Below are 17,294 nucleotides of genomic sequence, written 5' to 3'. Positions count from 1 at the left end.
TCATCCACCCTGCGCGGATGAAAGTTCAGTACAAAGGCCGAAGCCATCTCTTCAACACACCGGGAGAAGTGCACACTTTTCTCAAAGAACTGAGCAACGTCTGAGCCAGGACGGTCTCTCTGGGGGATAAAATGCAGTTCGTTTGTTTTCTCTTATCCGGGAGTACGGGAAAGGGCAGTGTCACGGGAGTGGGGGGAGGTGGAGGAGTGAACTGCTGGTATCTTCCGGTCACTATAATTGATTTGTACATTTTCAACTAACCGTATCTTTCCGGGGTGAGCTCTATTACATTTATAGGAGAGTATATTTTGGTTTAGTCCATATCCACTGGGTGAAGCAATAAGTGGGCTTAGGCCCACTGCTTTCCCCATCATTTATGTAAATCTTTCGAAAAGAGACTCAAGCAGCCCTTACCGTGGGCAGTAAATATTCAGCCATAAATATCTATTCCCAACGTTTGTTTTCAACTTAGAGAGCTCGCAGGTTTTAGTTTACGCCAAGGTTTAGCTAGTAAGAGCAAGATGGAAAGCGAGCAGCAACGTATCTCTACAAGTGTATTCATGTTTGATTGTTGGGATTGTTGTTTTAGTCTGACAATCAATCGGGGTGGGTGGGATTTTATTCTTTTTTCTATGTTTATTGTTTCCTTCCTAAAGAGACACATAGGTCCCTTTTGTGCTCAAACCAAAGTTGAAACATTTCCTAATTATCTGCATATGATAGATTTCCATTCAGTTACATATTTGAAACCCAACCTATGCTTAATTACTCTAAAATATGTCACATTCAACGTAAAAGGTCTTAACAGCCCGATTAAAAGGAAGAGTCTATACATACCTTAAGAAATTAAAGGCTGACATTGTGTTTTTACAAGAAACACATCTTACAGCCAGTGAACACAAGAAATTGAAGAGGGAATGGGTAGGACAAGTTTTTGCATCCTTTTTTAACTCCAAAGCAAGAGGAACTGCAATTTTGATAAGTAGACACATCCCCTTCTGCGTCAACAACACCATCTCTGATCCCTCTGGCAGGTTTGTTTTGGTGCAGGGGCATATGTTTTCAGAGTCTTGGACCCTATTGAATATTTATGCTCCTAACTTCGATGACCATATGTTTATTCAGAATGTCTTCCTTCAGGTCGCTCAAGCACCACCAGGATGGCTACTGGTTGGAGGAGATTTTAATTTTTGCTTAGATACAGTTCTTGATAGGTCTTCTGATAAACCCTCACTTCCTACCAAAGCCGGTAAGCTCACCATGTCATTCATGAAAGATCTCAATTTACTAGACATCTGAAGACAGTTGCACTCACAGGACAGGAACTACTCTTTTTATTCACACCCATACAAGACACACACACGCATAGATAACTTTTTACTTTCGACAAAACTGTTTCATAGTGTTAGATGTCGAGTATTTCCCCAGATTGCTTAGTGACCATTCTCCTCTGGTATTATCAATCTCCATTCCTACCAAGGTAAATGGAGCATATATATAGAGACTAAATTCTACACTCCTAAAGCAACCTGAATTTTGTGCATTCATCAAAGAGCAGATCAATATTTTTACTTTGACAAACAACCCCTCCGCTCCTGACAATTTCATTCTTTGGGACACATTGAAGGCCTATCTGAGGGGACAGATCATTTCCTATACTAAAGGGCTGAAGAGAAAACACAGTGCGGAACTGAGTGCCCTTGAATCTGAAATCTCAGAGCTAGAGAAAACCTACCAAAGAGGCCCGACTAAAGATCTATACAAGCTTTTGGTAAATAAAAAAATTAAATATAATATTCTGAACACATATCAAGCTGAGAGGGCCATCACTAAATCAAAACGGCATTATTAAAAGCTCGGAGAGAAAGCTCACAAAGTATTGGCATGGCAACTGAAAGCAATTAATGCCATAAACTCTTACCATAAACTCTTACTAATGAGATATCTTTCGACCCTACTGAAATTAATAATACTTTAAAGAAATACTATGAAGACCTCTACACTTCTCAATCAAGCGATGATCTTTCAGAGATCGACTCCTTTCTCTCCTCTCTCAACCTCCCATGCCTGTCAGGGGAAGACAGCGAGCGCCTGAGTGAACACTTCTCAGTTCCTGAATTGTTGGAGGCCATTAAATCCTTACCTTCTAATAAATCTCCTGGGGAGGATGGCTTCCCTCCAGAGTTCTATAAAGAATTTAGGGAGCGGTTGGTCCCCTCCCTTATGGAGGTACTTAAAAAAGCCAAAGAAGACAACTGCTTTCCAGAGTCCTTCTCTCAAGCAGTGAGTACTGTAATCCACAAGAAAGGGAAAAACCCGCTAAAGTGCGCCTCCTATAGACCAATCTCTCTCCTTAACACAGATTGTAAACTGGTCACCAAGATGCTATCTAAGAGACTGGAGTCATGTCTTCCCCTGTTGGTCAACCCAGATCAGACTGGCTTCATAATTAATAGATTGTCCTCCAATAATCTCAGAAGGTTCTTTGATATAATTCACCTTGCTAACAAAAACAAAATACCTAGTGTCGCAGTCTCCCTCGATGCTGAAAAGGCCTTTGATAGGGTTGAATGGCCATACCTCTTTCGCGTCTTGGAAAAGTTCGGTTTAGGTACCGTGTTTGTAAATTTGATAAAATCACTCTACAAATCTCCTAAAGCTAGGATTGCTACCAATGGGATTACTTCCTCCTCTTTCCCTCTTTATAGGGGGAACAGACAAGGTTGCCCAATTAGCCCCCACCTCTTTGCCCTCGCCACCGGCTGGCTGAGGCTATTAGAACGTGCCCTGACATACATGGCTTTGAGGTGGGCCCCCATACCCATAAATTATCACTCTTTGCGGACGACCTTATCTTATTTCTAACAAACCCAGAACACTCCCTCTCTCACTTGCAGATCCTACTACAGTGTTATAGTTCTTTCTCTGGATATAAGGTCAATTTTGATAAAAGTGAAATCTTACCGTTGTCTGTCTTTGACCATCATGCACAAGTTTCCTTTTAGATGGTCGCCTATGGGCTTCACATATTTGGGCATAATGGTGGATGGTAATCTGAACAACCTCTATAAACTCAATCTGGCCAGTTTGTTGCAAAAGGTGGAGGTTGACCTTTTTAAATGGATGGACCTACCTCTCACTCTACTGGGTAGAATCAATGTAATTAAAATTAAAATGAAGATTTCTATATCTGTTTCAATCGCTCCCTATCCCTGTCCCGCAGCATTTTTTTCCTCTCTCGACAAGCTGACCAGACGGTTTATCTGGCACGGCAAAACCCCTAGGGTTGGCCTGGATAAACTGACCCTTGATTACAGTCAAGGGGGCTTAAACCTCCCCAATTTTAGAATGTACTACTGGGCTGCACAATCTAGGTTTCTGGCTCAGAGGTTTGACAATGGTCCCTCCTCTCCCTCATGGTTGAACATTGAAAAGCTTGAGGTAAATGATGACACTGGGGCAGAATTGTTTTACAAATGGGACAGAAAATCTATAAAAACCATCACAGACAACCCTTTAATCATACATTCTGTCCTGGCATGGTGCAAACTGCATGATCTGTTCAGACGAGGGGGATTCCTTTCCCTTAAAACCCCTTTATGGAACAATAGATTGATCCCTATGTTTTTCCAGAATAGTAACTTTAGACCATGGTCTGATAAGGGGATCACTCTTCTGGAACATTGTTACGAGGAGGGAGTTCTTATGTCTTTTGATCAGCTGAAACAGAAATACCACTTGCCTAACAGGGACTTCTTTAGCTACCTACAACTACGAAACTTTATTAGGGTGACTCTCAAGGGACAATGGAACCTACCTAAGATGTCACCTGTTGAACAACTCTGCCACGCAGACCAACAACTGTTCAAGACCATTTCCCGTGTATACGATGCTCTTATGTCAGGACTAACACTGCCTGGGCTAGATAAACCCCGACTTAGATGGGGAAAAGATCTGGGTATTGATCTTGATGAGGACCTATGGAGTGACCTATGCAGGGATGGTGTTACATCCACATTGAACTCCAGATACAGACTGATCCAGTTTAATTTCCTCCATCAGCTCTATATCACCCCATCTAGACTGCACAAGTTCAACCCAGATATCTCCTCCCTATGTTTTAGATGTGGCTCAGATGAAGGAACATTCCTCCATTCCACTTGGCAGTGTTCAAAACTACACGGTTTCTGGCAGGGGGTATGCGATACCATATCCTCAATTCACGTGGTTGCATTCCCTTTAGACCTGGAGGTCTGTCTACTGGGTAACTTTACTAACACCAATCTTAGGCAAAGCCATACTATAAAGCTAACATAAATATTGCTAGCGATTGCCAAGAAATGTATTGCCTTGAAATGGAAATTGGATTCCTCCCCGCCAGTTGCAATGTGGCTTTCGGAAGTTAATAGTTGTATCCCTTTGGAGAAAATCACTTAATGCTTGAGGAATAAGTTAAAGACATTTTACAGAATTTGGCAACCTTTTGACTATATGGAGAATCTCCCCCCACATCTCATTGATTGAATCTATATATAATCCTCACATAATGTATCACATGTAATGTATAATATGTAGCCTACGGCAGGTGATCCAATGTCTCGTTATTATTTTTTTCTTATTGTATATTTGTATAATAATAATTCTATATTTTTTTGTTACGCTCGTCTGTTACTGTCACTTTGTCCTATCGTTGTCTAATATCTTTTCACTTTTGTTTTGAATGTTCTTAATTGGAAAATGCAAAAATAAAATATATATATATAAAAAAAAGAACTCTGCTGTAGTATATTGTAGAATATCCTACACACTCTGCAACACAGAGTGCCTGGACACAGCCCTTAGTCGTGGTATATTGGCCATATACCACAAACCGCCGAGGTGCCTTATTGCTATTATAAACTGGTTACCAACGTAATTAGAGCAATAAAAATATATGTTTTGTCCTACCCATGTCAGCCAATCAGAATTCAGCTCGGACCACCCAGTTTATAATGTAGAATAATATGACACACTGTAGTATCCCTTGATCATGTACAGTACTTACTATATCATTTTGTAGTATATGGTAAAACACTAAAGTAATCTCCGCAAAAACACTAGTTTGCAAAAACCCGTCTTTAACTATAGAAATACGACTGTATTTCATTTGCATATACTCTGTCCGTTCCCCATCCCCATATCCAAATTTGTGCCACCCATGAGACGTACAGTGAGGAACCTACAAATATTGTGTTTCCTTCAGATTTTAGAAAAGAGCAGAAGCTCTTAACTATCTGTTCAGACCCCAGTCCAACCTACCTACAGGTTATGGAAAATGTGCTATTTTAGTATTTGTTCAGTAGGTTTCCTCAAGGAGAAAGCTCTCACTTTATGTAAATACTACAATATACTACTCCACAAAAAAATATATACTACAGTGAATACTACAATAAATTCACCAAAACATTACAGTAAATACTATAGTATGTATACCATATTATAAACTGGGCACCTCGTTAGTTTCTGATATATGGCCAATATACCACGACTAAGTGCTGTGTCCTAGCACTCCGCGTTGCGTCCTGCTTAAGAACAGCCCTTAGCCGTGGTATATTGGCCATATACCACAACCCCTCGGGGCTTATTGCTTCAGTATACTATATTATTTTTTCATGTGGGTCAGTGCAGCATTATTGCTGTTAATAATCACACTGGTAAAAGTAGGGGACAAATCTCACCTGAATTTCCTCCCACTGGTATGGCTGTGGTAAAGAAGACCTTCTCTACTTTTGGGCCTCCGTGTGGCTGGAAACAAACAACATTGACAGCATTGATGTCCACACAAATTCATCACCACTCAACCAAACTATCAATTCAATGTTAATCGGCATGTCAAACCAGTACTCTTACAGCTTGCTCTGGGTTCTGCTGGTTGTTGGCTGCGGTGTTAAGGATCCACTGCAGGTTCTGGTCGGACATGACAATGCTGGGCTGCAACAGGCTCTGGGTGTGGCTTGGGGTGAAAGTGGGGGCAGAGGCTGGGGGCACCAGGGCAGGGTTGGTGTTGCTGGCCAAAGGCACGGTGTGAGTGTGAGCCACGGCCGGCAGCGGCACAGTCTCTGTGGTGGCGACTACAGCGCCCAGAGCCGCGAGGGCTGGGCCTGGCACCACTACTGGCACAGTAGAGGGCACTATTGGAGCAATCTGGGCGGGCAGTGCCACGTAGGGGGCAGGCACATCTGGCGTCTGCAGGGCAGTAGGTAAGGGTACGAAGGTGGCGTGGGGCTGGGTGGAGCTGACTGCGGTAATATTACTAATGGGGGCAGGAGGTGCTGGAACCTGGGAAGAGGGGGTTTGGCTTAGAGGAAGCTGGGAGGAAGCCTCCAGGACAGTGGTGGTGGTGGTGTGGGAGTGAGGGTGAGAGTGGGAACAGGAGGATGAGGAAGGAACGAGGGAGAACGAGAAGGAGATGGGGGTGGAGCCATCGCCCATGGTGGACTGGCCAGTCTCCTGGCCAAAGGCTTCAACAAGGCTCTCTGAAAAATACGGGAAAAAAATACAAAGAGCAAAAGTTAGCATTGAAATGCACTGAAATCAACCCAAGTTACAGTTTATAGATTGTGATGGGTACTTGCCGTGAGGATGTGCATCGTCTTGACTAACACTGTTCTCCGGACTCTGGAACATGAGCTCGAAGATCCTCACGGGGGTAACACTGCTCAAGTCCAAGTTCTGAGACTAACACAGATGTAACCAAGCATTAACACGATAGTACATGTCTGTCTTACAATACAGCTTTACTCTTTATTGATCCCTTATACAGAAACAAAATAAATATGGTTGTTTTTGCTGTCATAGTAACCCACCACAGTATAAATTGTTCATACATGGACAAAAGCAGAAGGACCTATATAGTCAAATAAGGGCTGATGAAATAAAGCGCACACACTCACATTGTGGATGTTTTCTCTGAGCTCCGAGTCAGTCGAGATGAGGCTCAAGTCACTGAGGCACAGTGAATGATTTGCATCCTGTAATTAGAGATGAATAGGCCCAAATTACATTTTCCACTGCCTAAAAGCATTAACAGAACGAGACATGGGAGAAGCCAAGAAGCCTTCCTTTCTAGAGCAAAAGCCGTCTGAAGTCATAAAGATGCATAAGGATAGAATGTAATACATTAGATAATAAAAACAATCAAAACAGACTATACTGATAGCAGGCAAAATGTTGTAGAAAACAAAAAAACCTGACCACCTTAAAATCACTTCACAGGCTAATTAATCCATGTTAATAATATTAACAATACACTCTATTCAGCAAATTTTATCCAACAGTGAGTGCATACTTTTTTAAATTGGTGGCCACAAGGGAGTCGAACCCACGGCTATGACGTTGCTAGCGCCACGCTCTTAGCAAAATGAGACACTGTCTGAAATAGTTACTTTGATTTATGTATGGCTCACCTCGGACAAGGGGTGGGTGAGGGTGACACTGAAGGGCTGGCCCTTAGCCCCATGGCCCCTGACGTGACTCTTCAAACTGTACTGGCTGCTGAATGCTTTCTCACAGCCGTCGCTGGGACAGTTGAAAGGCTTCTCCCCTGAGGGAAGGATGGATGGAGGGAGAATGGGGGGGCGAGACAAGGGAGAATGAGAGGAAGGGAGAGGGTCACCTTCACTGTATGCCAAGGGAAATTCAATTTCCAATTGAAAAGTTGTGTCAAATCAAACACGATCACTTCCTAATAAAAAATATCAGAAAAAGTTCAAATAAAATACAATTTTATTGGTCACATACACGTGTTTATCAGATGTTATTGCGGGTGTAGTGAAATGCTTCTGTTTCTAGTTCAGTAATATCGAACAATTTCACAACATACACCCAATACACACAAATCTAAGTAAAGGAAGTAAGAATATATAAATATATGGACAAGCAATGTCATAGCAGCATAGACTAAGATACAGCAGAATATAATAGTATATACAGTGTTGGTATTTACAGACCGCACCACCCTCTGGAGAGCCCTGATACAGCCCGACAGGATGCTCTCAATTGCGCATCTGTAAAAGTTTGTCAGGGTTTTAGGTACCAAGCCAATTTTCTTCAGCCTCCTGAGATTGAAGAGGCGCTGTTGAGCCTTCTTCACCACACTGTCTATGTGGGTGGACCATTTCAATTTGTCAATAATGTGTAGGCTGAGGAACTTGAAGCTTTCCACCTTCTCCGCTGCGATCCCATCAATGTGGACAGGGGGGGGGGTGTTCCCTCTGCTGTTTCCTGAAGTCCACGATCATCTCCTTTGTTTTGTTGACATTGAGTGAGAGGTTATTTTCCTGGCACCACACTCCCAGAGTGTCTCGTCATTGTTGGTAATCAAGCCTACTACTGTTGTCGTCTGCAAACTTGATGATTGAATTGGAGGCGTACTTGGCCACACAGTCATGGTTGAACATGGACTACAGGAGGGGGCTGAGCACACACACTTGTGGGGCCCCAGTGTTGAGGATAAGCAAAGTGGAGGTGTTATTTCCTACCTTCACCACCTGGGGGCGGCCCATTAGGAAGTCCAGGACCCAGTTGCACAGGGTGGGGCTCAGACCCAGCGCCTCGAGCTTAATGATGAGCTTGGAGGGTACTATGGTGTTGAATGCTGAGCTATAGTCAAAGAACAGCATTCTTACATAGGTATTCCTCTTCTCCAGATGGGATAGGGCAGTGTGATGGCAATTGCATCGTCTGTGGATCTATTGGGGTGATAAGTAAATTGAAGTGGGTCTCTAGGGTGACTGGTAAGGTAGAGGTGATATGACCCATGACTAGTCTCTCAAAGTACTTAATGTTGACAGAAGTGAGTGCTACGGGGCGATAGTCATTTAGTTCAGTTACCTTTGCTTTCTTGGGTACAGGAAAAATTGTGGCCATCTTGAAGCATGTGGGGACAGCAGACAGGGATAGGAAGAGATTGAATATGTCCGTAAACACACCAGCCAGCTGATCTGCGCATGCTCTGAGGACGCGGCTAGGGATGCCGTCTGGGCCAGCAGCTAGGGATGCCGCCTGGGCCGGTTAACACGCTTAAATGTCTTACTCAGGTCGGCCACGGAGAAAGAAAGCCCACAGTCCTTGGTAGCGGGCCACGGCGGTGGCACTGTGTCATCCTCAAAACGGGCGAAGAAGCCATTTAGCTTGTCCGGAAGCAAGACATCGGTGTCCACGACGTGTCTGGTTTTCCGTTTGTAGTCTGTGATTGTCTGTTGACCATGACACAGAAGCGAGGCAACCCTCTCTGTGGCACCATTATAACAATAAAATTGAGATATTAAGCGCTACTCGGTGTCTCTGAGGTGTGGAATATGGATGAATGATTGGTTGACTGGTTGACTGTCATTCTGAAATTTGACTGAGAATTTATTTTCCAAACAGAAGTAGCCTAAGTAAAGCGTACCTGTGTGTGTCCGTACATGCGTCTTTAGGTGATGGCTGGCAGCAAACGCCTTGCCACAACCATCATGGTCACACCTAGTGGGAAGATCACACAAATTATCTGTCAATGTAAGCCAAACAGCAATAGAGAAAAACATGTGGAGATTAAGCTGATGAAGAATAAAAAATGAAGATTAGAAAAGCTGGTGCATAGAAATTAATTTTTCCTAAATTGGTGCACCACAAAGCAGTGTCATGCCCCTCACTGTTTCTCCAATACAAAACCATATATCTAACTAATAAGTACAGAAAAAATATATAATCCCCCCAATGTGCATTTTTCCCACTCCTTTAGGCTACATTTGTTTATATGCATAGAAAACCTCAAACCAAGAAAAGGGCATCCAAACGTTAGCAGACAATGTCCTATATCCAAGGCAGCGGTCTTCCTCCCCTTGTGAAACATAAACCATAGTGGTGCGTGGAGTCTGAGAACTCACCGGAATGGTTTCTCCCCAGTATGAGTGCGAATGTGCTTCCTCAGGTCACTGAGTGTGGTAAAGTACTTTGTGCATCCCTCCGATTCACAGTTGAACGTCTTCCCCGTGTGCAGTCTCTGGTGTGCTTTCAGTCTGCCGAGAGGAGATAATTACAAGTAATCAACCACAGGGAAGATTTAAAGGAGCTATGTGTAACGTTTGGGGGATAAATTCAATTTCCTTGTTTTTGAAGAATATGGTTTAGAGATAGTTTATTACTGCTTTCTAACCATGTAATAATCCCCGCAAAAGTTGTATGGGTGTGAAGTTGTGTACTATTCTTTGTTTTCAAACTCAGCAAACGAGAGCCAGTCGTGAAGTAGGAAGCAGTGAGCCAGACTGGATAGTTACAGTATAAGTTTTGATTTGAAGGGTTAAGCACTGTTTGAAAAATGATGCACTCCTTTCAGGGAATTTTATTCCTTTACTACAAATATATATAAATACATCATTGACATTTAAATGGTAGGCCTAATTCCAAGTGGAAATGTAGCTCTTTTAACAAGAGCAAAAATATTTAGCGTCTGAAAATGTTCTCACCATCTTGAATTAAATAAACATTAGTACACAGCAGATGTGCAAACACTTGTTAATGTGCAAACACTTGTTAATGTGCAAACACTTGGGCCTAGAACATTAGGTGGCACTCCAAGAGAAAGACACCAAATTGGGAAAGAACATAATCTTGCTTTAAACTTCAAGGACACAATCCAGGGTCATGTTGATTAGGGAAAGTAATGGAAAACCAACTTTCGCTATTCTTACTGGACAAGTCTAGGTAATCCTTCCCTGTTTCAGTCCGTTTTCTTCTGTTTGGCGCCTAATGAACAGGACCCGTGGCCTAGTAGACATGTAGTGCCACAGTTTTCCCTTATAGGAGGGGACAGGGCAGCATGGTTCTGAGAGCAAAGTAATGTGATTACGGGGAAACAACACATTGGCTTGGCCGTGGTGATAAATGGACCTTGACAGGGGAGTCGATGGTGGCATGCTTCCACCACCGCCAGTCTCTGTGGTCTTCGGTTCAATGTCACAACACTGGAGCCACTGGCTGACTAGCCTACTACTGGCGTGGCTGAGGGTCTCCTGTCATGCCTTCATTGAGTGCTAAACCAAAGAAGCTAAATGCAGCAGATACTACAAAACCAAGAACAAATTAGAAAACACATTAGAAAACTAAAATTGGGAGACAAAGTTCTTACCAATTAAGCTAGAACACCCAACAATGCATAAAAGCACATCAGTACTTGGGAGAAAAAAGAACTAAATACTAACATTATTAGATCACAATGAACTGACAAAACGATTGGGCCTACAGACAGACTGTGCTGTAGATAAGAAAAGCAAGCACATCCTCTTTTTTGATACATCCTTTTTTATGCAATGTCAGACTGAATGAAAAAACTAGGAACTAGGCCTAAGGCTGGCACAATTACCATATAACTGCATAACTGACAGTTATGGATGAAGACAGTCAAAAATAAATTAACTGTCATATCTGGGGGGGGTTGTGGAACAAACAGCTGCCTGAAGATGGGGAAAGTTTTGCTTTTAGAACTTAGAACTGTTATAAACGTGACCTCAGTAAATTAGCTGACCAATAACAGGCTGACCACACCACTCGCGTAGCGTGTGCGAGCTTTGCAAAATAAATGGAGGAAACTGTTATTCAATTATTGCACCCACACTGCTCACGAGCGTCTGCGTTGCCAAGGGCTAAAATAGAAGTCCTTACAATTTCTGATGCAGATCGCGCTGCAAGTCCTGCCTCTCCCATCTCCTCATTGGTTTATAGAAGCAGGTACCCACATGCCACCTCCTCATTGGTTATACCCACGTGAAAAGATTTAGATGCACTACTGTTCCACTGGAGGTCATAAGGTGAATGCACCAATTTGTAAGTCGCTCTGGATAAGAGCGTCTGCTAAATGACTTAAATGTAATGTAATGTAAATGTGATTGAAAGACTAACTATGTTGTCGGTGTAGTAATACTATGAAAGTTTAGATGCCAATCACCATAGTTCAAAGATGAAAAAGCCTGGAAGGAGGAGATATGACTAGAAACTATTCGGTTGACTGTTTTGTGTGTGGATTAATTGTCGGAGTAGAGGACCTTGTGCATTTCAGGTAAAATAACCTAATGTTTTTATCTTGGGACAAATTAGCTAGCAACAGCAAGCTAGCTAAATATGACAAATTAGCTAACTAGCTAAATTGCATAAATGTTAAATGCTTTTTGAACTGTCCCCAAATTAATGTCACTAGTTCAGAGTTTGTTTTGATATTTTGTGTCGTATTTGATATTTGGGTGTCGTATTTGCGTTTGGTGTAGGTGGACAAAATAAATGTATCCACAATGGGTTTGGGTTCCGTGTAACAGTCAATCAAAAGTCCATGACTGTCACAGCCCTAGGCCTACACATTATTTGCTAATCTACTATGGAAGAATACCTCTGAATGGATGAAGGCAGGGAATAGAATTAACACCCGTCACATGCAGGTAGATTTAGGTATTGGCGGGTAAGAATGTCTATTTCACCAACAACATTGGTGGGTGGTCAATTTGCACGGCTCTACAGTGAGTATTACATTCGCGAATAAAAAGTCAAAAGGTCAAGCATGATCACGTGCTGGTTAGAAAGATGCTGCAATAGCGTTTTCAAATTATTCGTGCAGTTTTGTTTCATAACTACGAATCGCACAAAGAATTACAAATCCTATATCTCACCTCGCGTAGCAACACTGCCTGGCAGGGGAGCTGTGCGCACTGAGTGAAGTGCTGATAGATTCATTTTTGGAGGCGCTGCGCACACACGGTCAGCCCGCTCATTAGGCAGGATTAGGCGTCCGTTTGTGACGGCAGATTGACGAGAGCGGCATTTTCTGAGCCAAACTAGCCAAGATGCACCTCCAACAACAACACATAAAACCTAACTTAATTCTGCCAAAAATAATGACAATTTCTCTCAACCAGTGGCATACTGGCTTTTTAGGTGAGCGCTGATGCCTCCCTTTGATAAGCAGTGCCCACATTTTGGAGGCAGAGCGCAAAAAAAAAAAAAATGCCGTCTATGCTTGGTTCAGATTTTGTACGGTCTAGTTCAGCCTTGATTTGGCCCAAACATAGATGTCAATAAATTACTTCTTTTCAACTTTCAATCAGAACCAAACATTTGCCTGACTTCAACATGCGGAAAATACATGTATTTCAAACATACGGAAAATACCCTTTCACCTTTCATTCAGAACCTAATTTGAATGTAACTTCAACGTCTGGAAAACACGCCATTTTGCTTACTGGGACTGGGGGGTAAAAATGTGTCTAATTTAGTCTAAAGTCTACAAAGTTAGTCTTTGTCCTCGTGTTTATTGGCTATTTACATTGTTTTGTTCACAAGCTGAGTTGTTTTTCAACGTTAGTCGAGTCTGCTGCCTCAACTGATACTGATGACAGACACACTTGACACTACTCAAGTAGCCCCATTACCACGGTAACCTCCCGGCCTTAAAGAGGCAGCTGAACATTTTGTCTCTGATATTTTGGATAAAGGAATGAAATTGAGCAATATACCACATTACTTCTAATACATTTCTTATTTAAGAAACAAGCATGGTCATCTGCTGTTTTGTGTTCTTCTTTTTTTAATGGTAAAATCTGAGTGGCTGTGGATGGTGGACCCAAAAGTATATTTTAGGCCCGACGTGTAGGCTGGATGTCACTTGACATTTTTTATATTCTATTGATTTTATATGTAATTTATTACCTGTTATCTTTCATCTATTATCAATCCATCTTCAGTATAGGCCTACATATACAGATAACTGCCAAAATAAAAGGAAACACTTGAGTAAATGAGGGATACAATGTATATTGAAAGCAAGTGCTTCCACACAGGTGTGGTTCCTGAGTTAATTAAGCAATTAACATCCCCATCATAGATGAACATGCCCAGTTGCCCATTATTTTGGCTACCATGATTACAATAAGAGATCTCAGTAACTTTGAAAGAGGGGTCTCAAAAGAGCTTAAAGGGTGTGTGTGTGTGTGTGTCTCATTCACACTTATGGGAGATTCTGGAGTGGCGCCTAAGTCAGCATTTTCCACCACCATAAACAAAACACCAAATGGTGGAATATCTTGTGGAAGTATGGTGTTGCATCCCTCCAATAGAGTTCCAAACACTTGTAGAAACTATGCCAAGGTACATTGAAGCTGTTCTGGCTCGTGATGGCCCAACATCCTATTAAGACACTTTATGTTTGGTGTTTCCTTTATTTTGGCAGTTACCTGTAGATATACAGTCATCTGATTAGTCAGCATGTCTGGGAATATTTCGACATACAGCTAGTAAGTTTTGTGTTAGTCAAGCCTCACCTGTACAGGGTGTTGAAGGCCTTCTCGCAGCCCTGCACGTCACACTCAAAGGGCTTCTCCTTGGTGTGAACGCGCACGTGGATCTTCAGGCTGTAGGAAGTGAGGAAGGCCTTGCCGCAGCCCAACTGGTTGCACACAAATGTGTACTCGCCCCGGTGGGTCTTCTGGTGCGTGCGCAGGTTGCCTGCCGTGCTGTAGGTCCGTGTGCATCCCTCAAACATGCACTGGTACCTCTTCACCTGAGTGACAGACAAGAAGATAATTACTTTCTTAATGAATCTTTCCTTGATTCTTTGCGACATCTCTCCTCGCCTATCGAAAGACTTTGGATAAGGTCAGAGGGGAGGGACCTTGGACCTTCTCCAATATGGTTGAGAAAGAGGCGAGGCGATAGGATGAGAGCCAGAGTGAGAAACAAATGAGGTGTGTTTGCACAGGTAACGATGATACGGCGCATGAGCGTGTAAGTGCACATGACATCAGTGACTCGACCCCCCCATCCATTTCCATCTGACTGATTCTGCTGTGCACCGTGTTTCAACTCAGCAGTCTCCGCATTCAGCGGCCGTGGCAGTCAGTCAGTCTTATGGCTCTGTTCTGTTCTCACACAAAAGGCCCGGGGAGAGAATAAAGCCGGCTCTTTCCCCCTCCTCCGTATTCCCATAGAACACACTAACCCACATTGTCATAACACAAAGCCTTCCCATCCAAGCTTTATCTCCCACCCCCCTATTTACAGAGCTTGCGTTATACCCCATAACTTAATGCCTTGATCCTCTTGTAGACTGGGGGTAAAAAAAAAAATAACGCTTTGTTACGCAAATTTCAAGAGAAAGTCAACCAGCCCTGACCGCGTTAAAATGACACTTTTCCCTTAATAAATAGTGAACAACAGCTCACATCCCCTTATGTAACTCCTGGATAGCCACATTGCACACAGAGAGGCCCTACTAGACACAATAGTGAAGCAGCCTGTCCAATCCAATTTTTTCTTTTTTTTGAGCTAGCGGTGCTCTATTATTGATACTAGGCCTAATGACTGACTGGTTGTGCTATTCATTCAAGTTTCAATGTCATGTACACAAGTAACAGTGACATGCCTTTCTTGCAAGTTCTAAACCCAACAATGCAGAAATCAATATCAATGTAGTACAAATAAAAGGTAGAGCAAAAACACACGAGAAATAGAACATGGGAATGCAAGAAGCTATAAAAAGGATCAGTTCCAGTACCATATTCACAATGTGCAGTTAGTGTAATGGAGTGATAGAGGTAGATATGTCTAGGGGTAAGGTGACTAGGCATCAGGACATACGACAAACACAGTAGTAGCAGCGTATTTGATGAATGTGTAGAGTCAGTATAAATGTGTGGGCATGTGCGTGTGAGAAAATTAAGTGAGTGGGGGGGGGGGGTGCAAAAAATAGAAATAATTTCTAACACAAGAGAGGAGGAAGGGAAGTAAGAAGCATGGACCCCACACAGTGAGGAGCCTGGCTGCCGGTGCTGCTACAGCGTATCAGCTATACTGTATTGTTATTCAACCCCCACATCACGACTGACTCTCCCACTTCTGCAGCATCACTTCAAATCAAACAGGTTCACTAGAATGGCATGCCATCGCCTCCCACATGCACAGTGGGGAAAGAGCACTCCAGTAGTAGGCTACACAGAGAGTGTCGAATGCAACTAGATGCTGCTAAGTGTACTGGAAAGGTATGTAAGAATGCTGCAAGGCCGACTGAACTGCTATGTTAAGGACTGCTTTGTGTTGCATTGAGAAATTGAGAACACCTAGGCTAGAGAAACATTGAAATTAACATCTGCAATGTTATGAATCCACATCTGCAATTATGTCAAAAGGAAATAAGGAGGACACACATTTTGGAGAAGCAACATGAACAGATGCCAAATGAATTTGGAGTGATTGTATCTTTGGCTCAGAGTCTGTAGATGAGATTTCATAAATCCAATTGTAAGTAAGCAAAATGCATTTTCTCTCCCTCAATTACATCATGCAAGTAGCTAGGCTAGGAGGGGACAGAGTGGACTGGATGGGCTCCAGCAGAGCACTTCAACACAAAGACAGCACAAGTACCCTAGTGGCAGTGGCCAAGTCGCCAACATGGTGACAGAGGGGGACCCTGGTAACAAACAGAAACTTGTTGCATTGAGGGTGCAATATTTGGCCGGGACTCATCATGATTGGTCAGGAGTAGTGTTGAACTGACCACTGGTGTGACCCTTAGGGAGCCTGTTGTTACGGTGCTACTTTGCATTCTACGAAGAAATAGCCTGGAGGTGCAACCCTCCAACAAACTCCATTGTACAGTGCTCTTTTGCAGACCAGCGTGCCTTACACAATGATTAAGAGCTATATGTAAAGTCTGCAACCACAAGACCTGCCATCATAAAGTACAACACAAATAATGACACTGCACAAAATTCAGGTGAGTAATTTACTATGTGTGCTGTTCTGTACACAGGGGAGGAGGGTTTAAACATTTAATATATAAAACAATGCAGTGGTGGAAAAAGTACCAATTGTCATACTCAAGTAAAAGTCCCCCAGTAAAACCCTACTTGAGTAAAAGTAAAAAAAAGTGTTTGGTTTTAAATATACTTAAGTATCAAAAGTAAATGTAATTGCTATATTTACCTACAGTGAGGGAAAAAAGTATTTGATCCCCTGATGATTTTGTACGTTTTCCCACTGACAAAGAACTGATCAGTTTATAATTTTAATGGTAGGTTTATTTGAATAGTGAAAGACAGAATAACAACAAAAAAATCCAGAAAAACACATGTCAAAAATTTTATAAATTGATTTGCATTTTAATGAGGGAAATAAGTATTTGAACCCCTCTCAATGAGAAAGATTTCTGGCTCCAAGGTGTCTTTTATACTGGTAACGAGCTGAGATTAGGAGCACGCTCTTAAAGGGAGTGCTCCTAATCTCAGCTTGTTACC

At 42.5% G+C, this 17,294-nt stretch overlaps 1 protein-coding gene across 1 annotated transcript in view; it reads right to left on the bottom strand.

Annotated features, from left to right (window-relative positions):
- LOC115141232 (metal regulatory transcription factor 1-like) overlaps positions 1-17,294 on the bottom strand; it is a 29,792-nt gene that overhangs the window by 6,952 nt on the left and 5,546 nt on the right. Inside the window, exons 3-10 of the mRNA XM_065000129.1 lie at positions 14,325-14,563; positions 9,909-10,040; positions 9,431-9,504; positions 7,446-7,582; positions 6,933-7,010; positions 6,611-6,717; positions 5,890-6,511; positions 5,718-5,784 (exon numbers count right to left, since the gene is read on the bottom strand). Coding sequence (XP_064856201.1) covers positions 5,718-5,784; positions 5,890-6,511; positions 6,611-6,717; positions 6,933-7,010; positions 7,446-7,582; positions 9,431-9,504; positions 9,909-10,040; positions 14,325-14,563 — 1,456 coding nt within the window. The remainder of the gene's footprint in view (positions 1-5,717; positions 5,785-5,889; positions 6,512-6,610; positions 6,718-6,932; positions 7,011-7,445; positions 7,583-9,430; positions 9,505-9,908; positions 10,041-14,324; positions 14,564-17,294) is intronic.

The sequence above is a fragment of the Oncorhynchus nerka genome, linkage group LG14 (genome assembly GCF_034236695.1).
Source record: "Oncorhynchus nerka isolate Pitt River linkage group LG14, Oner_Uvic_2.0, whole genome shotgun sequence".
NCBI lineage: Eukaryota > Metazoa > Chordata > Actinopteri > Salmoniformes > Salmonidae > Oncorhynchus > Oncorhynchus nerka.
The sequence above is the reverse complement of the archived record's forward strand: the minus strand, read 5'-3'. Positions and strand labels throughout refer to the sequence as shown.